This window comes from Stomoxys calcitrans, chromosome 5, assembly GCF_963082655.1.
Source record: "Stomoxys calcitrans chromosome 5, idStoCalc2.1, whole genome shotgun sequence".
Classification (NCBI taxonomy): domain Eukaryota; kingdom Metazoa; phylum Arthropoda; class Insecta; order Diptera; family Muscidae; genus Stomoxys; species Stomoxys calcitrans.
This window is the reverse complement of record NC_081556.1, coordinates 39,030,074-39,057,472: the sequence shown is the minus strand read 5'-3', so window position 1 is coordinate 39,057,472 and position 27,399 is coordinate 39,030,074. Positions and strand designations below refer to the sequence as shown.

Below are 27,399 nucleotides of genomic sequence, written 5' to 3'. Positions count from 1 at the left end.
AGCTATACCAGATTATGAACCGATTTGAATCATACTTAACACATTCGTTGGAAGTGACACCAGAACACAACGTGCAAAATTTCATTTAAATCGGATGAGAATTGCGCCCTTTACAGGCTCAAGAAAGCAAGACCCAAGATCGGTTTATACACCTGCGAGAGAGCCATTGGCAAAAGTTTGAGGGTTTAGACCGCGTGTCATGCATTGGGCATATACTGCAGTTGTCAGACCTATAATGATATATGGTGTTCTGGTCTGGTGGATGGCGCTTCAAAAATCCACCTATTGTTCAATACTCAACCGGATCCAAAGGATGGCTTCTATGTGCATCACAACCGAACTGAGGACGACACCATCTGATGCACAGAATTTAATGCCTCTGGAGATTGTGGCTAGACAAATTGCAGCGACCACTGCCGTGTGGCCAAGGGAGTTTTCTCTTCGGTCATGTACGGACAGTGTGTTATTCTTGATGCAATGTCCGATATTCCAGGCAATGTGGATTGCATCCTACCTGAGCCGTTTTTTTTATAAAAAGTACTGTACCACTATTCCAAATAGAAGTGATTGAAACTGAGATATTTCTGGTAATAGAAGTTACATAGACTTCTATACAGATGGTTCCAAACAAGACGACTAGGTGGGCTTTGGGGTGTACTCTAAATATCTAGAACTGGTCGCATTGAAAAGATTACTCGACCACTGCAGTGTGTATCAAGCGGAGATCCTTGCTATTAAGGAAGTGGTGGAATGGCTAAGATATAATGTATTAACGACGATTGGCATAAATATCTTCTCAGACGGCCAGAAATCTACTAAATCTCTGAAGAACGTCTTTATGAACACATAAACCGGCCTCGACTGTCGGAGATCTCTCAACGAGATGGCTGGCCAGTTGAAAATTCACCTGTTTTCTGTGCCGGGCCATAGAGATATCCCATGGAATTGTAAAGCGGGCGAGCTGGTCTAGGATCTACCCTACACATTCCAGGTATACTGGAATCTGTGGATATTCCTCTAGCGACATGTAAGCTATGTTTTCAGGATCAGGCCCGAAGGACAACGAATGATAGATGCTCATAGAGAGGGGGCTGTGACCATTGCAAAACTATGTGGCCTAATCTAGACTTGAAGAGGTCTTCTGCTTTGCTGTCATTGGGTAGAACAGATGTCTCAGTCATTGCGTCCGTCATGACAGGTCACTGTCTAATTGAAAAACATGCTGACAGACTGAAGATTGCCAGCAACGACTTTTACAGAAGCTGTAAAGTGGAACTCCTTCTAACTAGCAGTCAGAAGGAGTTCCACTTTAGATTCTCATTTTTTTGAGAATCTGTCTGATTTAGCGGATGTGAACAATCGCAAGTTAATGGGGATTTTTAAAGCGATTTGGATGGTTCAATGGCAGGAATCAGACTGAAGATTGCCAGCAACGACTTTTACAGAAGCTGTAAAGTGGAACTCCTTCTAACTAGCAGTCAGAAGGAGTTCCACTTTAGATTCTCATTTTTTTGAGAATCTGTCTGATTTAGCGGATGTGAACAATCGCAAGTTAATGGGGATTTTTAAAGCGATTTGGATGGTTCAATGGCAGGAATTAGAAGGCTGATGGCAAACCGCCACTTAAACTTAACCTAACCTTACCTAAATGTTGCGTTTACTGAATATGTTGACAGTGACAGTTTGATGATTAGGGTAATAGTGCTTTCACAAATAAGATTCAAAGTTTTTAATCCCTATTGGAAGCCCATTTAGTAGTGTTAGAAATTTTCCGTTTATAGGGTAATGGTATCGCCCGACTTTTCTCTACAACTGAGATAAACTTTGCTATCTCCATAATTTTCCCACTTGCACATTCCTACGTATTTTTCTAAAGGTTTCCAGTGCAATCCATTACCTTAATCCATTTTGGTATGCAATTTTCTAAAATGAGTCATAGGCATGGTTTTAATTAAATTACTAAATATATTTTCTTATTTTAATTTTATTGAATGGGCTCTCATGGGGCTCTCATTACAAAATTCAAAAAAAAAAAAAAAAAACTAAAAAAAATATATTTTCGATTTTAAAATTAATTTTTTATTCAAAGCTTTGTGAACGTCATTTTTGTTTTCTAGACCTTGTGGAAAGGTCTGGTCGGTTGTACCATTGTACCCTTAAAACAAAGTTCTTCTTCTTGTGGTCTAGCTTTTAAAATTGTGGTGGTGTTTTTGTTTTGTTTTGTTTTTTTCTTTTTTTTTAATTTTTCAAATACTTTGCTATTGACATGGCATATTCAATGAAATTAAGCAGCTATCGCATTTAATTATTAATTCCATACCACATATACAACACCGGTAGCGGTGTGGCGGCAGCTAGAACGACGACCAACGATAGAACGACACTCAACCCTCGAAAATTTTGTTGTTCTGCACTAGACACCTCTGGCTTAGCCATACTAGAGCTAGAGCTCTAGCATTTTGGTGTTGACAATCTCGCCATAGCTCGAAGGTTTCACATTGAGAACGGAGTCATGGGTTTAGTAATTTGAAAACATTTCAAAAGTTTACTACACACTACCGGTCTGCAGTTCATTAAAGAAACTCGAAAGGGTGTTAAGTGATTCAAAACAACAACATTTAAGAAAAAAATTGCAGTTTTGTGGAAAAATTTAGAAAGTTTGGTTATTGCAGTTATGGAGGCATGTCTTTGATAAATTGAAAAAAAATGAGTATGTTGAAAATTTTTAAAAAAATATTCCCGTGACTATTGAAATCAAAATAAAAAAAAATTGTATATGTTTTTTAAGCAAAAAATATTAATAATTACGATTTTTTTCTTAATTCTTAAACAAATGTGATCTATGTTTATGTTTTAAACATAAAATATTATAATAATAAAACAATTCTTAAGAAATGAAAACTAAAAAAAGTTATTCTCACATTTTTATATATTCTTAGAATTTTTGTGTTCTGGAATTTTCTTGAAATATGTAAATTTTGCCTATAAAAAATAACAAAATTAAAACAACTTAAAAACTAATCGTGCTATAATCTATCAACGTCAGTTCACTAAACGACGTTTATATTACAATATATTATAAAAAAATAAAAACCAAAAACATCAACAAATCACTATGCTGATTTACAAAGGCAGAAAGTACGTTGTGAATACCTAAAAAAAAAAAAAAAAAAAAAAAAAAAAAAAAAAAAAAAAAAAAAAAAAAAAAAAAACCTATTCCGTTTGTAACACTTCCAAATATGCGTCTGAGACCCCAAAAAGTATAAATATTCTTGATCACCATGACATTTTAAATCGATCTAGCCATTACCATCCGTCAGTCCGTCCGTCCATCAGTCTGTCGAAAGCACTCTAACTTTCGAAGGAGTAAAGCTAGCCGCTTGAAATTTTGCAAAAAATACTTTTTTTTCAGTGCAGGTCGGTTGGGATTGTAAATGGGCCAAATCGGTCCATGTTTTGATATAGCTGCCATATAAACCGATCTTGGGTCTTGACTTCTTGAGCCTCTAGAGGGCGCAATTCTCATCCGATTTGGCTGACATTTTGCACGTGGTGTTTTGTTATGACTTCCAATAACTGTGCTAAGTATGGCGCAAATCGGTAGATAACCTGATATAGCAGCCATATAAACCGATCTGGGATCTTGACTTCTTGTGCCCCTAGAGGGCGCAATTCTCATCCGATTTGGAAGAAATTGTGTACAACGGCATCTCTCATGACCTTCAACAAACGTGGCTTATATGGTCTGAATCGATCAATAGCTTGATACAGCTCCCATATAAACTGATCTCCCGATTTTGCTTCTTGAGCCCCTACAAGGCACAATTCTTATCCGAATGAACTGAAATATTACATAATGACTTCTACAATGTTCAGAATTCATTTATGGCCCGAATCGGACTATAACTTACAATAGCTCGAATAGCATAACAGTTCTTATTCAATATTCTTTATTTGCCTAAAAAGAGATACCGCACATAGAACTCGACAAATGCGATCCATGCTAGAGGGTATATAAGATTCGGCCTGGCCAAACTTAGCACGCTCTTACTTAATTTTAATTGTTACAGGAAATTAAAATACTGGAGTCCGATATGTGTTGGGTAAAACGGCGCTGAACTCCTGCGTTCGAATTCTGGCGAGACCTTAAAAAAAATATTTAGGGAGTTTTTCCCCTTCTAATGCTGGCAACATTTGTGAGGTACTATGCCATGTAAAACTCCTCTCCAATGAGGTGTAGCACTGCGGCACGCCGTTCGGACTCGGCTATAAAAAGGAGGCCTCTTATCATTGAGCTTAAACTTGAATCGGACTGCACTCATTGATATGTGAGAAGTTTGTTCATGTTCCTTAGTGGAATGTTCAAAATTTGCAAAATGGAATTTTAGTAGTAAAAAAGCTTTTAGTCCGGTCGGGCCGAATTCTATAAATATTAAAAACCTTTTTCATTATACAGTGAAAACTTTCACCATTTATGAACCCATGCCACATTCATCGGTTAAAAAATGCAACTTTTATAGGCCTAAGAACTTAAATTGGGAGATCGGTACATGTATATGACAGCTATATCCAAATATACACCCATCTGAACCATACAGAACATTAATGTCGAGGACCCTAACACAGCCAACTGTGTCAAATTTCAGCGAAATCGAGTAACAAACGTCTTTTTATTGTCCCAAGAACTTAAATCGGCAAATCGATACATATGGCGATTATATCCAAGTAAAGCCCGGTATTGACCATACTCGTTATGAATGTCGAGGGTCCAGCGCAACTCATTGTGCCTAATTTCAGCAAAATTAGGCACAACTTTTCTGGGTCTAAAACCTTAAATCGAGAAATCGGCATGTATGGCAGCTATATCCAAATCTGAACCGATATGGCCCATTTGAAATCTCCAACGACCTATATCAATATTAAGTATCTGTGCAAAATTTCAAGCGGCTAGTTTCACGCGTTCGACCGCTATCGTGATTTCGACTGACGGACGGACATGGCTAGATCGACTCAGAACCAGTGTTGCCACTCAAGAAAATAATTTCCTACCAAAATTTAAGAAAAATCCTACCAAACTCAATAAAACCTACCAAATATTGTGCAAGCCAAAAGTGTGCTACAGAATATATTTTTACCCACCACAAAGCAGTTGGCCATTTTGCCATTTCTATTTGGAAGACATAAAATTACATTATATACATTTTCAACGCTATAAAGTTCTCGATCGTCGTTATTCATACAGGATCTAGACACGCCCATCAAAAATGGGGAGACCAGTATATAGTACCCGTTGTACTGATCTCCCGCTAAGAAATCTTGCCCCGATATCAATGAACAACTTTGCCGAGTTTGGATAAATCGGTTCCCCAATTTACGCGTTTGAGCCCAGAAACGCGTTTTTACTACCCATTTCCACCGTTACAGAGAGTTGCATGTACCCTGAGTATGGACTAGATTTGGCATTTTTTGTATGCAGCTGCCACACATCCCTATATTCTACTTGAAAGCTTTAACGCACAAAATTCGCATTTCCTATCAAGAATTTACGAAATTTAGAAGAGTTCCCTTAACACTTAACACACATCAGGACATACGCCCTTTTTCCCAAAAATTGAAGCAGTGAGACCTCTTTTAACAGTATTTGCCTCCTCAACTTCCATGGTTATTTGATATCCAATTGAAGAGCCATGTGTTTGGGGAGCCGCCCACCCCAAAATACCTCTCTTATCCGACGTATTTACCGACCATGGTAATATGTGACTTACGAAAAAAAGCTATTGGGGAGTAGAGTACGAAATTAATACTCTTTTTCGGAACAAAGATCCGGGGGTCCACCCCACCCTTAAACAGAACTTATTTACCAATCATACCAATATAGGGCTCATACAAAATGTATTTGAAAGTAGAACATAAATCTTATATTTTAAGGGCCAAGTGTCTGGGTGGCCACCCCATCCCCGAAATACCCCCTAAACCCGAAATATAGAGCAAAAATTTGCCCAGGAACCGAGTAGGGGCAAACTTCTCACACATCAATGAATGCTTTCCGATTTAAGTTTTAACTCAATGATAAGGGACCTTTTTTATAGCCCAGTGCGAACGCGAGCCGCAGTGCCACACTGCTTTGGGGAGAATTTTGTACATAACCATGCATGGCATGGTACCTCGCAAATGTCGCCAGCATTAAGAGGGGATAACCACCGCCTTAAATTTTGTCCGATGTTCTCGCCAGGATTCGAACGTCAGCGTCAGCGAACAGGCGTTCAGCGTCATAGGCCACAGTGACCCGAATTCGATAACCTCATTCAGGGCGAAGTGTTTCCACCCTAAAAAGATATTAAAGAGTTAAAGAAGGTGCTGCGGAGCGGGCCAGTTCGGCTAGTTTTTTATAAAAAAAAAAAATTTTAAATTTTGACAAATTTTTCTATAATTAAATTTTGACAAATTTTTCCTAAAAAAATAAAATTTTGATAAAATTTTCCATACAAATAAATGAAGATAGAAATGTTAACAAGTTTTATAAAAAAAATAAAATTTAGACAAAATTGTCTATAAAACAAATGTTGATAAAATTTCCTATAAAAAATATTTCTATAAAAATAAAATTTTGACAAAATTTTCTATAAAAATAAAATTTTGACAAAATTTTCTATAAAAATAAAATTTTGACAAAATTTTCTATAAAAATAAAATTTTGACAAAATTTTCTATAAAAATAAAATTTTGACAAAATTTTCTATAAAAATAAAATTTTGACAAAATTTTCTATAAAAACAAAATTTTGACAAAATTTTCTATAAAAATAAAATTTTGACAAAATTTTCTATAAAAATAAAATTTTGACAAAATGTTTCTATAAAAATAAAATTTTTACAAAATGTTTCTATAAAAATAAAATTTTGACAAAATTTTCTATAAAAATAAAATTTTGACAAAATGTTTCTATAAAAATAAAATTTTGACAAAATGTTTCTATAAAAATAAAATTTTGACAAAATTTTCTATAAAAATAAAATTTTGGCAAAATTTTCTATAAAAATAAAATTTTGATAAAATTTTCTAGAAAAATAAAATTTTGACAAAATTTTCTATAAAAATAAAATTTTGACAAAATGTTTCTATAAAAATAAAATTTTGACCAAATTTTCTATAAAAATAAAATTTTGACAAAATTTTCTATAAAAATAAAATTTTGACAAAATTTTCTAAAAAAATAAAATTTTGACAAAATGTTTCTATAAAAATAAAATTTTGATAAAATGTTTCTATAAAAATAAAATTTTGATAAAATTTTCTAGAAAAATAAAATTTTGACAAAATTTTCTATAAAAATAAAATTTTGGCAGAATTTGTATAAAAATAAAATTTTGGCAAAAATGAAATTTTTACAAAATTTTCTATAAAAATAAAATTTTGACAAAATTTTCTATAAAAATAAAATTTTTTATAAAAAAAAAATTTGGACAAAATTTTCTATAAAAACAAAATTTTGACAAAATTTTCTACAAAAATAAAATTTTGACAAAATTTTCTATAAAAATAAAATTTTGACAAAATTTTCTATAAAAATAAAATTTTGACAAAATTTTTTATAAAAATAAATTGTTGACAAAATTTTGTATAAAAATGAAATTTTGACAAAATTTTTTATGAAAATGAAATTTTGACAAAATTTTTTATAAAAATAAAATTTTGACAAAATTTTCTATAAAAATACAATTTTTACAAAATAAGAATTAAACGCTCTATTGTCTATGGTTTCGTTGTGATTTTTTCTTAACCCCCTTGTCCTAGTTAATGGTTTGGTATAATTAGGTCATCTTGTGGTTGGCTTTAAGTTCACTTCACTGCTTATTCGTAATTTATCTTTATGAAATAAATGTGTGGAAAGCTTAAAATTCAAATCGAATTCAAAATTTATGCATTACCAGCATTTTTTTATTATTTGTTTATTAAAGGCCACACAAAACAATGAGAAATCCCTCAATTGTTTTGGCATGGAACAACCACCATGAGAGGTAGTTGCTTGTGGCATATCCCATTGGAGCAATAAGATCATTCATTAGCCCAATGAATTGACACTGATCTTTAGAGTGGAGAATCAAAATTGGCCAATTCAGCTATGATCTTTGCCTGGTAGTCGATTAATTAGCATTACAGATAGCTCAGTTGCTGGCTATTGTTTCTTCTTTATCTCAAGTTTTGTTTTGTTTTTAACAGAGTGGAGTTAAATGCAATTATCAATTATTTATGGCTGTCAACCAAAATCCATATTCTTTTGTATGAATAGATCATTGTGTTAAGCAGTCAATCATTAAGTTTGGCATATAATAACGACAGCACGGACTCTGACAGACAACAGGTAGGTACTTTGAAACCAGGTAATGAAGTTGTTGAGATATCGATGGTTTTTTTTGTATGGACAACTACTGCCGGAGAGCCTGCACTTGAAATTATGTTGAGTCATATAAATTTGAAGTTTGTGTCTTTTGTCCGACATCGAAACGGGAAGTGGTATGAAAATTGTTAGTAAAAGAACATAAAATTTGTGGTATAGAGGAAACAAATTTCCTATAGAAATGAGATATAAAGAAAAATTCCCATAAAAGGCAATTTTTAGAAAATTTCCCATTAAAAGGCAATTTTTGAAAAATTACCCTTGCAAATGCAAATTTGCCCAAGAACATTCCATTAAGGAACTGGAGCAAACTTCTCGTAGACCAATGAGTGGTATCCGATTCAATTTTAAGCTCAATGATAAGGGACCTCCTTTTTATAACCGAGTCCGAACGGCGTGCCGCAGAGTGAAGTTTTTACATGGCAAAGTACCTCACAAATATTGCCAGATTTAGGAGGGGATAACCACCGCTTACAAATTTTCTGATGTTCCTGCCAGGATTCGAACCCAGGCGATCAGCGTCATAGTTGCGCATGATTACCTCTGCGCAGCGGTGGCATTCAGAAAATTTCCCTTAAAAAGGACTTTTTTACAAATTTTCCAAAAGATTTAAAATATTGTCCAAATATCCTTTAAAAAATTAATTTTTATCAAATTTAAAAAAAAATTCCCATACAAAAGAAATTTAGGCAACATTTCCCATTGAAAGGAAATTTAGGCAAAATTTTCTTAAGAAATAAAATTTTGACAAATTTTCCTTTAGAAACATAATTTTGACAAAATTTCCATTAGAAATGAAATTGAGAAAAAAAATACCCATGAAAAGGAAATTTAGAAAAAATCCCACAGAAAGGAAGTTTTGACAAATGTTACCAAAGAAAGGAAATTTGGATAAATGTTTCCAAAAAATGAAATTTTGACAAAATTTCCTATAGAAAGGAATTTTAGACAAAATTTTGATAAAATTTCCCATACAAAGGACAATTTTACAAAATTTCCTAAACAAAGGAAATTATAAAAAGTGTTTACAAAGAAGCGAATGTTCGACAAAACTTCTTTTAGAATTTAATCTAAAATTGAAAATTTAAATTGAGAAATAAATTCCTACGAAAAGGAAATTAAAAAAAAATCCCACAGAAAGGAAATTTTGACAAATGTTACCAAAGAAAGGAAATTTAGTCAAAATTTCCTTTCGAAAGAAATTTTTGACAAAATTTCCTATAGAAAGGAATGTGGAAATGTGGAATAGCGAATTTTCCCACCGAAGTGAACTTTTGACAAAATTTCCCATAGAATGAAATTTTGAGAAGATTTCCCATAGAAGCGAAATTTTTGACAAAATTTCCGACATAAGTTAAGTTTTGATAAAATTTCATTCAGAAAGGAACTTTTTCCAAAATATCCCATAAAGGAAAAAAAGGAAATCTTGACAAAATTTCCATTAGTGAGGAAATTGTACAACCGGAAGCCTTTAGGGTCGACGCTGTCCGAGTTTAGGGCGTGGGCGACAAATGCGCATGGAACCCTGCGAAATAGGTAGGTTTGAGAAAATTTCCCACAGAAGTGAACTTTTGACAAAATTTTCCACAGACGTGAAATTTTGAGAAGATTTCCCATACAAGCAAGAGAAAAAAAATACCCATGCCCATAATTGAATTTTGATAAAAATTTCTTTAAGAAAGGAAATTTTGTCAAATTTCCCTTTAAAAAAATTGAGAAAATTTCACATAGAGATGAAATTTTGACTCAAATTCGCATACAAAGGAAATTTTGAAAAATTTCCAATTGATCTGAAATTTTGACAAAATTTTCCATAGAATCGAAAATTTTGACTAAATTTTCGACATAAGTGAAGTTTTGATAAAACGTCTTTCAGAAAGGAACTTTTGGCAAAATTTCCCATAAAAAAAAATTGACAAAATTTCCCAAAGAGTGAAAATTTTGACAAAAATTCCCTAAAAAGGAAATTTTGAAAAAAAAAATTCCCATAGAAGTGAACATTGGACAAAATATAGTCATATAGTCAAGGGAAGTGAAATTTTGAGATTTCCCATAGAAGTGAAATTTTGAGAAGATTTTCCATAGAATTTCCGACATAAGTGATGAATTTGATAAAAATTTCTTTCAGAAAGGAATTTTATTAAAATTTCCCATAAAAAAATTGACAAAATTTCTCATAGAGAGGAAATTTTGACTCAAATTCGCATAAAAAGCAAATTTTGAAAAATTTCCAATTGATGTGAACTTTTGACAGAATTCCCCATAGAAGCGAAATTTTTGACAAAATTTCCGACATAAGTGAAGTTTTGAAAAAAATTCTTTAAGAATGGATTTTTCCCATAGAGTGGAAATTTTGACTAAAATTCCCATAGAAAGGAAATTTTGAAAATTTTCCCTAGAAGTGAACTTTTGACTAAATTTACCAGAGAAGTGAAATTTTTGACAAAAGTTCCGACATAAGTGAAGTTTTGAAAAAATTTCTTTCAGAAAACAACTTTTGGCAAAATTACCCATAAAAATTTTGACAAAACATCCCATAAAAATTTTGACAACATTCCCCATAGATTTGAAATTTTGACTAAAATTCTTATAGGAAGGAAATTTTACTAAAATTTTCCACAGGAGAAAACTTTTCTCAAATTTTCTAATTGATGTGAAATTTTGAGAAAATTTCCCATAGAAGTGAAATTTTGGACAAAATTTCCGACATAAGTGAAGTTTTGATAAAATTTCCTTCAGAAAGGAACTATTGGCAAAATTTCCCATAAAAAGAAAATGTTGACCAAATTTCCCATAGAGTGGAAATTTTGACAAAATTTCCCATTGATGTGAACTTTTGACAAAATGGTGAAATTTTGAGAAGATTTTCCATAGAAGTGAAATTTTTGATAAAATTTCCGACATAAGTGAAGTTTTGGCAAAATTTCCCATAGAAAGAAAATTTTGACAAAATTTCACATAGAGAGGAAATTTTGATTAAAATTCCCCTAGAGAGAAACTTTTGACAAAATTTCCCATAGAGTGGAAATTTTGGCTGAAATTCCCATAGAAAGAAACTTTTGGCAAAATTTCCCATAGAAGTGAACTTTTGACAAAATGAAGTCAGGTGATGTGAAATTTTAGGCAAATTTTGACAAAATTTACTACACAAGTAAAGTTTGATAAAATTTCTTTCAGAAAGGAACTTTTGGCAAAATTTTCCCATAAAACGAAATTTTTGACTAAAATTCCCATGGAAAGAAATTTTGAAAAATTTCTAAAATTCCCATGGAAAGAAATTTTGAAAAATTTCCGATAGAAATGAAATTTTGATAAAATTTCTTTCAGAAACGAACTTTTGGCAATATTTCCCATAAAAATTTTGACAAAATTTTCCAAAAAAATTGGACAAAATTTTGACAAAATTTCCCATAGAGTGGAAATTTAGACGAAAAGGGAAGACATTTTAACAAAAATTCCCATAAAGATGTAATTTTGATCAAATTTCCCATAGAGATGAAATTTTGACAAAATTTTCCATAGAGAAGAAATTTTGACAAAATTTCCTATTGAGAGGAAATTTTAGAATTGGTAAAATTTTCTACAGAAATTAAATCTTTTCAAAATTACCACAAAATGATGAAAAAATTTCCATAAGAAGAGAAGTTTTGTCACAATTCCCTTTAAATATCTATTTTTCTGGGCTTTACTTTGATTTATTTCCCCTACCTCCTATAACTCTGTGATAACCGCTGAGAACTGTAATATTTAAAGTTTGGCTATCAACACCATCAACAAAAGCTCCCCAGGTGGCTCAGTGTCAATTAAGACAACTCTGTTTTTTTATGCTTAAAATAAATCAGAAAACTCATATTAAAATCACTCTACTCTCCGGGCTTTGGGGGGTTTGCTCAAAAACCAATGATCTTCATATTACAAAAATAACAAAAACAATGAGAAAAAATGAAAAATCAGTTTTTTACGATATTTGAAAATAAAAAATAAAGCTTGGTGGCCAACTCAATTGACAGTGGCCTACCAGTATTAATGTAACCTTCGTCTACAGCACACAACAGTTGCTTAACAACGTTCATAAATCGACAGAGTCGTGCCTTCTGTGGATTAAAAATTTTTTTTATCGTCTGAAAATTCTGGTTAACATTGTGTGAAAATTTAAAAAATAAATAAAAAAAACGAAAAAATAAAAATTCAATTAACGGTGTTCGTTTAACTGAAAACGCCTCTCCTGCCTACAATGACTACCTACGCATTTATGATGAATTAAAATTTTAGTGTTTTATATTTTTGAATCCATTTTTCGTCATACTTAGTTGTATGGAGATTTTAATAATCGAAATTGAATTTGTTTGTATTTCAACTTCCAAGTCAGCACGCGTTGTGTGTCTCAAGAACATTGTTAAGAAATATTACGAATCTCGCCCGAAAACAAGTTCAACAACTTTATTTTGTTTATAGTGAAATAAAATCAACAAAACAGAGAGACGCAGTTAAAAAAAAAACACAATTTTGTATTACTTAATTTGTAAATAAATCATTGCCAATTACACAAAATTTGGAGAAAAAAATCAAAAAATTTTGTGTAGCAACAGCAGCACTCATCCCAGCTCATCATCAGCAACAGGTGTTTGGTTTTGTGGATTTTGCTTGAATACAAAACAACACCATGCTTCCTTTAAATCGTCGCCATCAGCATCTGTTGCAGGAGGCGTTTTTGTTTGATTCCCCCCAAAATATGGAGGAACAATTTGCCGCTACTCATAATGGTGGCTTTTTGGATAATGACTTGAATTCCACCTCTCATGCTATGGAAAATATCTCCTTGATGGATAAGATACATCCATCATTGCGTACATTAAGGTTTGGTAAATTATATTTGTTAAATTTTATTCTTCTCCATCTCAATTGATCTTGAGCCAAAAAACGTATATTTCGGCCAAGAGCTTCTTTGTTTGGTGTGATTGCTTTGTCATTTAGAGGTGTGGTAGTTTAACCTTCCGCAGGCTTAAATTCTTGTTTTTGTTTAATAATGTCAATTTTATTGTTGTTTTTGTTTATAATGTCAATGATATTGCCATCTGGGGCATAGCATATGGTAGAACGTTAATATTAAGAAAGTCAAGAAAAACATTGAGGCATCATTGAGAATATGAAAATTTAAAATGTTCAATAGAAAGTAACAAAAAAATGTTTGGCATATAAATTTCGTTTATGAGAAAGTTTTTTTATGTGTAACGTAACGTATAATAGTGTAAAACATCGTGGCGTAACGCATCATAGCGTAACGCGTCATAGCATAACGCATCATAGCGTAAAGCATCATAACGTAACGCATCACAGCGTAACGCATCATAGCGTAACGCGTCATAGCATAACGCATCATAGCGTAAAGCATCATAGCGTAAACGCATAGTATAGTATAATGCAACATAGCGTAAACGCATAGCATAGTATAACGCAACATAGCGTAACTTAACGTAAAATAGTGTGACGTATCTTAACATCAAGTATCATAGCGTTACTTAACAAAACATAGCGCAGTATTACTTAACGTGACGTATCGTAATGTAATCAAACGTAATTTTACTTATTACTTTAATTAGCTATGACAGAACATTTGTCTCATTTGCCTAACGTAACAGCCTCCAACATAATAAAGGGTGATTTTTTTGAGGTTAGGATTTTCATGCATTAGTATTTGACAGATCACGTGGGATTTCAGACATGGTGTCAAAGAGAAAGATGCTCAGTATGCTTTGACATTTCATCATGAATAGACTTACTAACGAGCAACGCTTGCAAATCATTGAATTTTATTACCAAAATCAGTGTTCGGTTCGAAATGTGTTCAAATTTTGACAAATTTTGTTCAGCGATGAGGCTCATTTCTGGTTGAATGGCTACGTAAATAAGCAAAATTGCCGCATTTGGAGTGAAGAGCAACCAGAAGCCGTTCAAGAACTCCCCATGCATCCCGAAAAATGCACTGTTTGGTGTGGTTTGTACGCTGGTGGAATCATTGGACCGTATTTTTTCAAAGATGCTGTTGGACGCAACGTTACGGTGAATGAACACATTTCGAACTGAACACTGATTTTGGTAATAAAATTCAATGATTTGCAAGCGTTGCTCGTTAGTAAGTCTATTCATGATGAAATGTCAAAGCATACTGAGCATCTTTCTCTTTGACACCATGTCTGAAATCCCACGTGATCTGTCAAATACTAATGCATGAAAATCCTAACCTCAAAAAAATCACCCTTTATTACACATTTTTGAGGGAATAAAGACCACCGTGGCACAGGTGTTAGCATGTCCACATACGCCTAGGTTCAAATGCCGGCGTGAACATCAGAAAATTTTTCAACATAGCATAACTTAACGTAAAATAGTGTGACGTATCTTAACATAAATTATCATAGCGTTAACAAAACATAGCGCAGCGTCACTTAACGTGACGTATCGTAATGTAATCAAACGTAATTTTACTTATTACTTTAATTGGCTATGACAGAACATTTGTCTCATTAGCCTAACGCAACAGCCTGCAATATTACACATTTTCGAGGGTATAAAGACCACCGTGGCACAGGTGTTAGCATGTCCACATACGCCTAGGTTCAAATGCCGGCGTGAGCATCATAAAATTTTTCAACGGTGGTTATCTCCTTACTAATGCTGGCCACATTTGTAAGATATCCTGCCATGTTAAAACTTCTCTACCAAGCGGTGACGCTATGCGGCACGCCGTTCGACTCGGCATTAAAAAGTAGTCCCGTTATTATTGAGCTTAAACTTTAATCGAACTGCTTTGATTTATATGAGGCAAGTATCTCCTGTTTCTTGATGGAATGTACATGGAAAATTTAGCAGTTGTTAGTAAAGTACAAAAATGTTTGACAAACAAATATCGTTAATAAGAACTGTTTTAACTGTAACGTTACAGAACGAAACGAAACGTGACGGAACGCAACATTTCCCTCCAATGAAAATATTTTTGTGGGCCTGGTGGAAAATATTTAAACGCCTTATGCCTTTCCGTTATTCCATTTTTAGGTGCGGCTTGTTGATTTTCTAAAGTTTAAGTGGTATCGGTTCCTCAATATCCCTCGATCTGTATTGCATGTCTTTTATTTATCTCACTTAACACTCCCAAAGGCAACGAATATGCAGCGAATGGTGTCATTAATTTCAGTGTTGATTGAATAAAGCCTTATAGCCTTCAAAGGGAACATTTTTAAATATTTCGTTAATTTCAATTGCACCCACCACTATAGAATGGGGAGAGGTATTGGGTAAGAGAATGCCAATAATTTTGGACCCAAGTGTCTGGGGAGCCGCCCCACAGCCAAAAGGTCCCTCAAACGAACATATAGACCAATGTGAGATTTAAATAAAAGAGATTTGGGAGGAGGTTTGTAAATTTGTTTGTTCAGTATAGACTCAAAAACGGCTAAACCGATTTTCTTGACATTTCACAGATTGTGCAGGTTGATCTAGAAGTAGTAGGTTATAAAATTTTTTGATATCGGAAAGACCTCAAACCCTCCCTCTTACCCCAAAAGTAACAATATGAAACTCAAATGAAAGGTATTTGGGAGAAGAGTACCAATTTGATATTAACGAATAAAAAGGCGTTGAGTTTGGCCGGGCCGAACTTCGGATATTCACCACCTCGGGTATATATGTAAATCACCTTTCGTCATAATCCGGTGAAAAATTCATAAATTATACCCCCCTAGCAGCTATATCGAAATATGGTCCGATTTGGACCAAATTTGACACGTACATTGAGTGGTCTAATAAGTACAAGCCATTGTTTAATTTTGTTGAGCAAATATTGGTTTTTTGGTAGCCATATCCATATATAGACCGATCTGAGCCATATACGATACGAACGTCGAATAGCCTGACTAAAGTCACTGTGCCAAATTTCAGCGAAATCAGATTATAAATGTGCCTTTTATGGGGCCAAGATTTTAAATCGAGAGATCGGTCTATATGGCAGCAATATACAAATCTGAACCCATCTGAGCCAAATTAAAGAATAATGTTTAAGGGCTTAACTGTCCCAAATTTTTTTTCTGTCAACAAATGCGCCTTTTATGGACCTAAACCTTAAATCGAGAGATCGGACTATATGGCAGCTATATCCAAATCTGGACCGATCTGGGCCAAATTACAGAAGGATATCGAGGGATCTAACACAACTCACTGTCCCAATTTTCAGCAAAATCGGATTATTAATGTGGCTTTTATGGGGCTAAGACCTTAAATCGGCAGATCGTTCTATATAGGTCCCATATAGTCCGATATAGCCCATCTTCGAACTTAACCTGCCTATGGACAACAAAAGAATCTGTGTAAAGTTTCTGCTCAATATCTCTATTTGTAAAAACTGCCACTTACGGTAGCGTCGATGGCAAGTCACACGTATTCTGACGCTCTTTGCTTTGTTGTCGTTGTTGAGACAGCAACGAATGAACATGCGCAGGGTCATACGCATCGTGTTTCTGTTTTTATTTTAAAAACAATGATTTTTGCTGATTTAAAGCTTAGAATAAAGCATTTAAAATTTCTCATCTTATGTTTACTCTTGAAAACACTAATGATTCAATCAAAAAAATGATTTTATTACATATTGAGAGAATTAAAAATACTAAAAGAGAGTATGTCACTCATACAGTCATATTTTCATTTTGCTCTCTGCTCTCATTACTTCTAGTACATAATGGTAGGATAGTAACTTTGTTTTGAACAAAACAAAAACGGGAGTCTCTCATCAAGGTAGTCAATGTAAGTACGAGGTTGATAGAAACATATCTTAGGGCAAAGATCCCTGGAGATCGCCTGTTGCGGCACCAGCATGCATATAGTAAAGACAAATCCACTGAAACAGCCCTTCACGACCTAGTCGGCTACATAGAGAGTTCTCTAGCTGTCAAGGAATATACACTGGTAGCATTTCTTGACATTGAAGGTGCTTTCAATAATGTAAAACCGACGACAATCATGAAGGAGTCTGGGCATCAACTCTACCGTAAGAAAGTTTATTAGTAACTTACTTATTAAAAGATTCATTACGGCAGGCTTGGAAAAGAAAAGCAACTCTTGCCTTATACACCTGCAATAGGGCCATTGGCAAAAGTTGGGGGTTTAGACTATGTATCATGCATTGGGTATATATACTGCAGTTGTCAGACCCATAATGCTATATGGTGATGTGGTCTGGTGTATGGCGTTTCAAAAGTCCACCTACTGCTCAATACTCAGTCGGATCCAAATGATGGCTTGCTTGTGCATCACAGCCGCACTGAGGACGACACCATCTGATCACTGAATTTAATGTTACATCTAATGCCTCTGGACATTGTGACTAAACAAATTGCAGCGACCAGTGCCGTGGGATTACCGGAACTTGGTTCCAAAGTATACGACCAGGTAGGCTTTGGGGTGTACTCTAAAGATTTAGAACTGGTCATATCGAAAAGGTTACCCGACCACAGGCGGAGATCCTAACAATTAGGGAAGTGGTGGAATAGCTAAGATATTCCTATTTCGATGGCTAAGATATTCGTACAACGTATTTCAGAACACAAAAACCACCCCCGGCTGTCGCAGATCTCTCAACGAGTTGGCTGAACAATTACAAATTTACCTGTTCTGGGTGCCGCGCCACAGAGATATCCCAGGGAATTGTAAAGCGAACGAGCTCGCGAGACTAGGAACTACCCTACACATTCCAGGGATACTGGAATCTGTGGCTATGCCTCTAGCGACATGTAAGTTAAGTTTTCAGGACCAGGCTCGAAGGACAAAGAATGACAGATGGTCACAAAGAGGGGGCTGTGAGCATTTCAAAACTATGTGGCCTAATCTAGACTTGAAGAGGTCTCCTGCTTTGCTGTCATTGGCCAGAACAGATGTCTCAGTCATTGTGTCCGTCATGACAGGTCACTATTTAATCGGAAAATATGCTGATAGACCGAAGATTGTCAGTAACGACTTTGGCAGAAGCTGTGAGGACACCGAAGAAGAAGAGACTATAGCACACCTTCTGTGTGTGTGTCCCGCACTAGCAATCAGAAAGAGTTTCACTTTAGGTTTCCATTTCTTTGAGGACCAGTCTGATTTAGCGAATGTGAACATTCGCAAGTTATTGAGCTTTTTTAAAGCGATCTGGATGGTTCAACGGTAGGAATTATTGGGTTGGCCAAAAAGTAATTGCGGATTTTTCATATAGTCGGCGTTGAAAAATTTTTTCACAGCTTGTGACTCTGTAATTGCATTCTTTCTTCTGTCAGTTATCAGCTGTTACTTTTAGCTTGCTTTAGAAAAAAGTGTAAAAAAAAGTATATTTGATTAAAAGTTTATTCTAATTTTTATTAAAAATGCATTTACTTTCTTTTAAAAAAATCCGCAATTACTTTTTGGGCAACCCAATAGAAGGCATCTTCCTTCTTCTGTTTCTGTGGTATCACAATGGACGAAATCGTCTAAGTACCTTTGCCCGATCTACTTCTGATATCCCACTGGTATTCATTTAAATATTCTCACGGCATTTCATATCAATTAATAATTTATTTAAAACTGTTCCTGCTCCACTTCGATTGGTTATACTGACTTGGCCATTAAGAATGAAACGATGATGAATTCAAAATTCTGAAAACTGCTGCCAGGTGACGGCAGAATTCGGAAAATATTCAATGCATTATTGAAAACAAAAAGCAATTGCATAATATTGTGAAAATAATTGACTCACTGCCAAATCAGTGCAAAATCATTAATTTGCCTTTCAGGCATTTTGACAGTTGGGTTCTTTGTTTCTTTTTTTCAAAATAAAAGAAAATTTGTCTTTATCCTAAAAACAAAAATAAACCATTAATCAATGGAAGCCTTTGTTAATTTCGAAATATTTTCTTGTTCTTCTTTAAAGGCGCACACGAAGTTTAAACGCACCTTCACCATTCCAACAATTCGGACCATGTGGACGCATTATGAAAAATCCAGCTATGGTTATGCAGATACAGGACCCGGCCAGTCAACGCCTGACCTGGTACAAGCCCCCACTTACGGTGTTGGTGATCAAGAAGGTGCGCGACTCTACGGTGATGGCTCCCTTTGTGCAGCTGGTCGAATGGTTGGTGCAGGAGAAGCATATGGTGGTGTGGGTAGAATCGGCAGTGTTGGATGATCTTTCGCTGCAGGAGGATAAAAAGTTCCAGAGTATCAAAGAGAAATTGGTGACATTCAAGTAAGTTTAAGAAAAATTAAAAAAAAATATTTTGTTAACTTTGAATTTCTTTTTTCGTTATACTTCCCCTTTAGAGATGGCCGCGATGATCTCACCGATCGCATAGACTTCATAGTCTGCCTGGGCGGTGATGGCACTTTGCTATATGCTTCTTTGCTTTTCCAACAATCGGTGCCCCCTGTAATGGCTTTTCACCTGGGCTCTCTGGGTTTCCTTACACCATTCCAATTTGATAATTTCCAAGAACAAGTCACAAATGTCCTGGAGGGTCATGCCGCTCTTACGCTGCGCAGCCGTTTACGTTGTGTCATCTATCGCAAAAGCGAAAGACGTAAAGACTCCGATTGCCAACAGCATCAAATGAATTGTAGTCTCTCAGCCGATAGTGGAGTTTCAATGGATTCTTGTGGGGGCTTGCATAGCTCCAGTGGGAAGACTTCAAGTCGTGCCCCCTCAACAAATATTTTGGTATGTTATGGAATTTGAGTTCCTATAACAGAATTTTGGGTTTATTTATTTTACTTTGTTTTTCTCTCCCTCACAGGTTCTTAATGAGGTTGTAATCGATAGAGGACCCTCACCCTATTTGAGCAACATCGACTTATTCTTGGATGGCAAATATATTACCTCGGTTCAGGGTGATGGCTTGATTGTCTCTACACCTACGGGTAGTACCGCGTATGCAGTGGCGGCGGGTGCCTCCATGATACATCCGTCAGTGCCCGCCATTATGGTCACACCCATTTGTCCACATTCGTTAAGTTTTCGTCCTATTGTTGTACCTGCAGGTGTTGAATTGAAGGTAAATGAAAACGAATTTGGTATTTGGAAAGTTTAGCTTGTTAAACTGTTGCGTTAAACTCGAAGACTGTAGGTCTTAAAGTAAAGTAGTAGAAAGTTAAAGGTTAGATTGAAAGCAACCACGATCGCAAACCACTTACCTCGGAGATCTTAGGTCCATTGCATTTGATAAAAGGATACAAGATAATAGCATTATGGTATAAGTTAATGACACACCGCACAGCCTCCCAATTCTTTCATTGATCCCATTTGGTCTGCCCATGCTCTGCGATTCAAAGTGTGAGAGCAGTGCAAAGACCGAGTGGAGAGTTAATTTCACGCTCACACCGGCTTGTTCGAATTGCAGACTCCCTGCGGGCCGATGATCGGAAACAGCAGAAGAAGAAGAGGGAGTTCAGTTACGACAGCCGGCAAGAACTGGTGCCCGGCTAGCTCAGTCAGTAGACCATAAGAACTTGTTCTTCCCGGCTGTCGTAACTTAACTTCCCCTTCTTCTTCTGCTGGTTCCGATCATTTGCTACCAGCCAATCACTGCTCTCACACTTTGAATCGCAGAGCATGGGCAGACTAAATGTGTGCGGTGTGCCATTAACTTATATAGGAGTCGACCGGAGTCCAGGTTCTGAAGCCGTAATCAGTTCGAAGTTTGCGAATGTACCCAAAGTCGACAATTAACCGGGGAGACCACGGTCCAGCCAGCCAATACAGAGCAATACAGAACAGGAACAGGGAAATTGTTCAGTAACTTTTCCCAATTTCTGGGCAGTGACACAAAAGGTGCTCGACCGTTTCCAACTCTTGCTCGTCATAATACACCTTGCAGAAGTCCGCTTCTTCCTGCGCCCAGAGCGACGTCAAAGACCTGACGTTGCAATGTCCAGTCAAGACAGTCTAAAATCGGGCTTCCACAGCCCCAGGATAAGTGTCTTCCTGTCTCGCGAAGTTCACACCCATATGACCTTTGCCCCCTTGGAAGGGCTGATTCCGTTGAAAGCGTTGCGTTCCGAGACTTAATAGCGGTCCATTTCTGGCCGCCTCTTTCCTTGCCACTCCTTGAGGGTCAAGGAGCCAGCAGAGCCTAAAAGTCCTAGGATTCATCTCTAATCAACCACCCATTCCTGCCCAGATTGTTGGTCACTTGGTTTACTGTCACCCATTCATAGCCTGGGACCCAGCAGGGCCTGGCAACCTTTCCCATGGTTCGAAGAAGCTCTTTGCATCTGTTCACCAGTGTCGACTTCACCAGGCCAGAGCTGATATCCACTTATATCAGGACAGTCGAACCGAGCAGCCACCTATGCATCCAGCGCCTGTAGGACAACGAAGGAATTCGCCTTAAAGACGCCATTCCTGAACAGAACCCTTTATGACTCCAAACCCATGGCAGCCGGTTTTACGCACCGGATTGACCCGATGTAATCCTTCATCGGCAAGGACTGCCGCCTCAGTGTGCGTGTTTGTCCTTTTTTCGTCATGGGAGAGACACATCCCGGAGTGCCTTCTCCGCATGCTTCTGGTCCGTGCCGGGATTGAAAAGAACCTCCTCCATCATCGGTCGGTGTCGGTGAGGTGTAATCGGTGCATAGAGTAGGTACATTTCCAATCTTGCTCTAGCCTTACATCACTACGGGAGTATAGTCATACTGAATATGTTGCAAGGTGCTGTGCGACCATAGACAGCAGGGAGTCACAAGCGTCGTCCTCGTCAACTTCTGCGTCCACGTCGTTCGACTATGTGACCCGCTGACCTCTACCGTGCGGCATAATACGCAACAGCAGCATCCCAGCCTCAATGGCTTGATTGTCTCTACACCTACGGGTAGTACCGCGTATGCACTGGCGGCGGGTGCCTCCATGATACATCCGTCAGTGCCCGCCATTATGGTCACACCCATTTGTCCACATTCGTTAAGTTTTCGTCCTATTGTTGTACCTGCAGGTGTTGAATTGAAGGTAAATGATAACGAATTTGGTATTTGGAAAGTTTAGCTTGTTAAACTGTTGCGTTAAACTCGAAGACTGTAGGTCTTAAAGTAAAGTAGTAGAAAGTTAAAGGTTAGATTGAAAGCAACCACGATCGCAAACCACTTACCTCGGAGATCTTAGGTCCATTGCATTTGATAAAAGGATACAAGATAATAGCATAATGGTATAAGTTAATGACACACCGCACAGCCTCCCAATTCTTTCATTGATCCCATTTGGTCTGCCCATGCTCTGCGATTCAAAGTGTGAGAGCAGTGCAAAGACCGAGTGGAGAGTTAGTTTCACGCTCACACCGGCTTGTTCGAATTGCAGACTCCCTGCGGGCCGATGATCGGAAACAGCAGAAGAAGAAGAGGGAGTTCAGTTACGGCAGCCGGCAAGAACTGATGCCCGGCTAGCTCAGTCAGTAGACCATAAGAACTTGTTCTTCCCGGCTGCCGTAACTTAACTTCCCCTTCTTCTTCTGCTGGTTCCGATCATTTGCTACCAGCCTATCACTGCTCTCACACTTTGAATCGCAGAGCATGGGCAGACTAAATGTGTGCGGTGTGCCATTAACTTATATAGGAGTCGACCGGAGTCCAGGTTCTGAAGCTGTAGTCAGTTCGGAGTTTGCGAATGTACCCGAAGTCGACAACTAACCGGCGAGATCACGGTCCAGCCAGCCAATGCAGAGCAATACAGAACAGGCACAGGCAAATTGTTCAGTAACTTCTCCCAATTTCTGGGCAGTGACACAAAAGGTGCTCAACCGTTTCCAACTCTTGCTCATCATAACACACCTTGCAGAAGTCCGCTTCTTCCTGCGCCCAGAGCGACGTCAAAGACCTGACGTTGCAATGTCCAGTCAAGACAGTCTATAGTCGGGCTTCCACAGCCCCAGGATAAGTGACTTCCTGTCTCGTGAAGTTCACACCCACATGACCCTTGCCTCCTTGCAATGTCTGATTCCGTTGAAAGCGTTGCGTTCCGAGACTTAACAGCGGTCCATTCCTGGCCAGTTCGACGGCCGCCTCTTTCCTTGCCACTCCAGCAGAGCCTAAAAGTCCTAGGATTCATCTCTAATCAACAACCCTTTCCTGCCCAGATTGTTGGCCACTTGGTTTATTGTCACCCATTCATAGCCTGGGACCCAGCAGGGCCTGGCAACCTTTCCCATGGTTCGAAGAAGCTCTTTGCATCTATTCACCAGTGTCGACTTCACCAGGCCAGAGCTGATATCCACTTATATCAGGACAGTCGAACCGAGCAGCCACCCATGCATCCAGCGCCTGTAGGACAAGGAAGGAATTCGCCTTAAAGACGCCATTCCTGAACAGAACCCTTTATGACTCCAACCCCATGGCAGCCGGTTTTACGCACCGGATTGACCCGATGGAATCCTTCATCCGCAAGGGCTGCCGCCTCAGTGTGCGTGTTTGTCCTTTTTTCGTCATGGGAGAGACACATCCCGGAGTGCCTTCTCCGCATGCTTCTGGTCCGTGTCGGGATTGAAAATAACCTCCTCCATCATCGGTCGGTGTCGGGGAGGTGTAATCGGTGCATAGAGTGGGTACATTTCCAATCTTGCTCTAGCCTTACATCACTACGGGAGTATAGTCATACTGAATATGTTGCAAGGTGCTGTGCGACCATAGACAGCAGGGAGTCACAAGCGTCGTCGTCGTCAACTTCTGCGTCCACGTCGTCGGACTATGTGACCCGCTGACCTCTACCGTGCGGCATAATACGCAACAGCAGCATCCCAGCCTCAATATCGCCAGGCCAGTGCCGGGTAGTGTATCACTTTAGCAACTGAATTGCAACGGTCTCTTATGGCAAGATCGACGAGATTGTGGATTTTATAAGTCGGAAGAATATTTTGGTCCGAGCGATCCAGGAGACAAAGCTGACCAACACCTGCAGCTTTCGCAGTTGTCACGGATACAATGTGCTACGTAAGGATCGCTTAAAGAATGGAGGTGGAGAATTGATCTTCTTGATACACCATTCCGTGCAGTATAGACCCATCTCGCCTGCACCTGGCGCTAGTAACCCCGATAGCAGCCGATACTGCCGAGATAGAGCTATACCTTCGGTTGGTAGTTGTGACCTAGTTAATAGACAAGCTTACAAGCCCGACATAAGTGAGCTACTATCTGGCCATAATCGTTTGATTCTAGGAGATTTGAATGCGGATCATGTTTCATGATATTCTCGCCCGCGTTTTGCACGGTGAATGAGGATGCCCCCATTAGGATTACGAGGAGGTGTAGCAGCTCGTCAGACATTTCCATTGCATTCCCTGATCTCTTGAGTGACGTAACCTGGGAAGCCGTCATTTCCGCATAATTCTTACCATCGACCGACCATCCGACTTCATAACGTCTGAGCGCCGGACGTTTATCAATCAAAAGAAGGCCGATTGCGTCGGTTTCAGAGAGTACACCAATCACCGCTTCAGTGAACTGACACCTCCATTAAATGTGCTAGTTGCCGCAAGCAAATTCCGAGACATCATTAACGCAGCAGCCGCTCGCTTTATACCAGCTGGTCGAATACCCCAAGTGCGCCCCAATTTCCCGGCGCAGGCAGTTGTACTCGCAGACGAGAATCGTTGTACGGATCCCACTAACCCCAGAATCAGCGAGCTTAATCTGAAAATAAACAGGGTAGTCAACGAACATCAGCTATATCAAAACATCGACCGATATGGCCCATTTACAATCCCTACCGACCTATACTAATAAGAAGTATTTTCGCAAAATTTTAAGGACAGACTAACGGGCGGACGGACATGGCTATATCGACTTAAAATGTCATGACGATCAAGAATATATATATTGGGTTGCCAAAAAAGTAATTGCGGATTTTTCATATAGTCGGCGTTGACAAATTTTTTCACAGCTTGTGACTCTGTAATTGCATTCTTTCTTCTGTCAGTTATCAGCTGTAACTTTTAGCTTGCTTTAGAAAAAAAGTGTAAAAAAGTATATTTGATTAAAGTTCATTCTAAGTTTTATTAAAAATGCATTTACTTTTTTTTAAAAATCCGCAATTACTTTTTGGGCAACCCAATACTTTATGGCGTCTCAGACGAATATTTCGAGGTGTTACAAACGGAATGACGAAATTAGGCTTTGCTAATTCCAATGGTGGAGGGTAAACAAATTTAAGGGTTGCCATCAGTCAATTAAAAATAAAGTGATGTCAATATCGAATACTACATACCCAACAGCTGGTTTATTCAAAAGTAAAGATTTTTATCGGGAAAATTTTTCTTAGTTTAAGGGTCAGTTTTTTTGGAATTAGTTTTTGTATTCTTATTCTTTCTTACACTTCTTCTCTCTTCCTTTCTCTCTTTCAGATTTCTGTTTCACCCGATAGCCGTAACACATCATGGGTCTCATTCGATGGCCGCAATCGTCAAGAATTATTCCATGGAGATAGCTTACGAGTAACCACATCCATATATCCGGTACCCAGTATATGTGCTCAAGATCAAATATCCGATTGGTTTGATTCTTTGGCCGAGTGTCTGCATTGGAATGTGCGCAAGAAGCAAAAATGCCTGGATGAGTTATCCGATTTGACAGCTTCCGGTTCAGAGGATACACTGGATGAGTTGGAAAGAGGCTCAGATTCTTTGTTAGATAGTTAAAAATTTGCATTGTTTTGTATTTTTCAAAAAAAAAAAAAAAAAACTCTTTCAATAAGAAGTAGTAGAAGAAGAGATAGACATGAACAAATATCATTAATCATTCATATTTTATAAGTCTTTATATATACAGAAAAAAAAAAACTAAAAGCTTAAATTCTTGAAAAAAAGCTTTAAATTTGGTGTTATATGGCTTATACATTAAAAGCAGCTTTACAAAAAGGGGGCCATACAAAAGCTTCTGATGTATATTTTTGCTGTTTTTTTTATTATTATTATTAAAAAATAATATTATTAAACCTTATATTGATTATAATGAAAAATGAAAAGCAATTTTGTATTATGTTATTACTTAGGGAAAACAGAAAGTAAACAAATAATGGAAAAAAAATTGTTGCCAATTAGTTTAATTGTAATATTGTTTGTGCTACTTGTTGGAAAGCATCTGCATCATTATATAGTGAAAAGTAAGAACAAAAGAAACTCTATGAAAAACAAAAAAACAAACTGTTAGAAAAAGCTCAAATTATGTTATGGCTCTACTATTATTAAAAAAAAAACAAAAAAACCCCAAATGCTTCATATGGCTAAAGGATATTTTTTTGCTTGGTAGTTATGACTATAAAGTTTAAGACAAACACTGTATGGCAATATAATTTAGTTTAATTTATGTATGGATCTATGTAGGTTTTTTTCCCCCACAATTTCTATGAAAATTGGTTGCTAGTTTTCACATACCTAGCCCCTGGCACACCCTTAGGTGTTAAACCCTTTTTTGTTAATAAATTTTTTTTACAACAATAAGTATAAGACTTTTGTTCATTTTCTTAACATTAGTTTTAATAAGATGCTTATTTATAATAATTCCTAAAATAATGCTGCTTAAAAAGTTCTTAACAGAGGTTGTTGAACATACATTTTTTTATTTGCCTAAAAATTAAAAACCTCAAAACTTTTTTAAACTCATTACCACAGTCATTTTGTCATTCCGTTTGCATCACCTCGAGATATTGATTTAGGATCTCTAGGGTAGATTAGCCGCTTCACTCAGGGACTGACCGCTTCACTCAGAGACTGACTTCAACAATCCCATGGCTGCCGATTGTATGCACCGGATTGACCCGATTCAACTCTTCATCGGCAAGGGCTGCCGCCTCAGTGTACGTGTGGCAGAGGCACATCCCACAGTGCCTTCTCAGCATGTTTCTGATCGGTGCCGGGATTGAAACGAAGCCCGGTCCCTGGTTATGTTCGGTTTGCCATTACCGTCTCCATCATCGGCCGGTGTCGGTGAGGTGTAACCGGTGAATGGAATGGGAACATTGC

General features: G+C 37.1%; 1 protein-coding gene across 8 annotated transcripts in view; it reads left to right on the top strand.

Moving 5' to 3' along the window:
- LOC106082412 (NAD kinase) overlaps positions 1-27,039 on the top strand; it is a 95,892-nt gene extending 68,853 nt beyond the window's left edge. For 6 of the 8 annotated variants that reach the window (XM_013244903.2, XM_059368676.1, XM_059368674.1 and 3 more), the window contains 3 exons: positions 19,332-19,649; positions 19,724-20,117; positions 20,194-20,502. In XM_013244903.2, the coding sequence (XP_013100357.2) occupies positions 19,332-19,649; positions 19,724-20,117; positions 20,194-20,487 (1,006 nt within the window). In that variant the 3' untranslated portion in view covers positions 20,488-20,502. Of the gene's footprint in view, positions 1-19,331; positions 19,650-19,723; positions 20,118-20,193; positions 20,503-25,782 lie in introns of those variants that run through there. The other 2 variants (XM_059368679.1, XM_059368678.1) reach the window with 1 other exon arrangement.
- Positions 27,040-27,399: the final 360 nt, after the last annotated feature.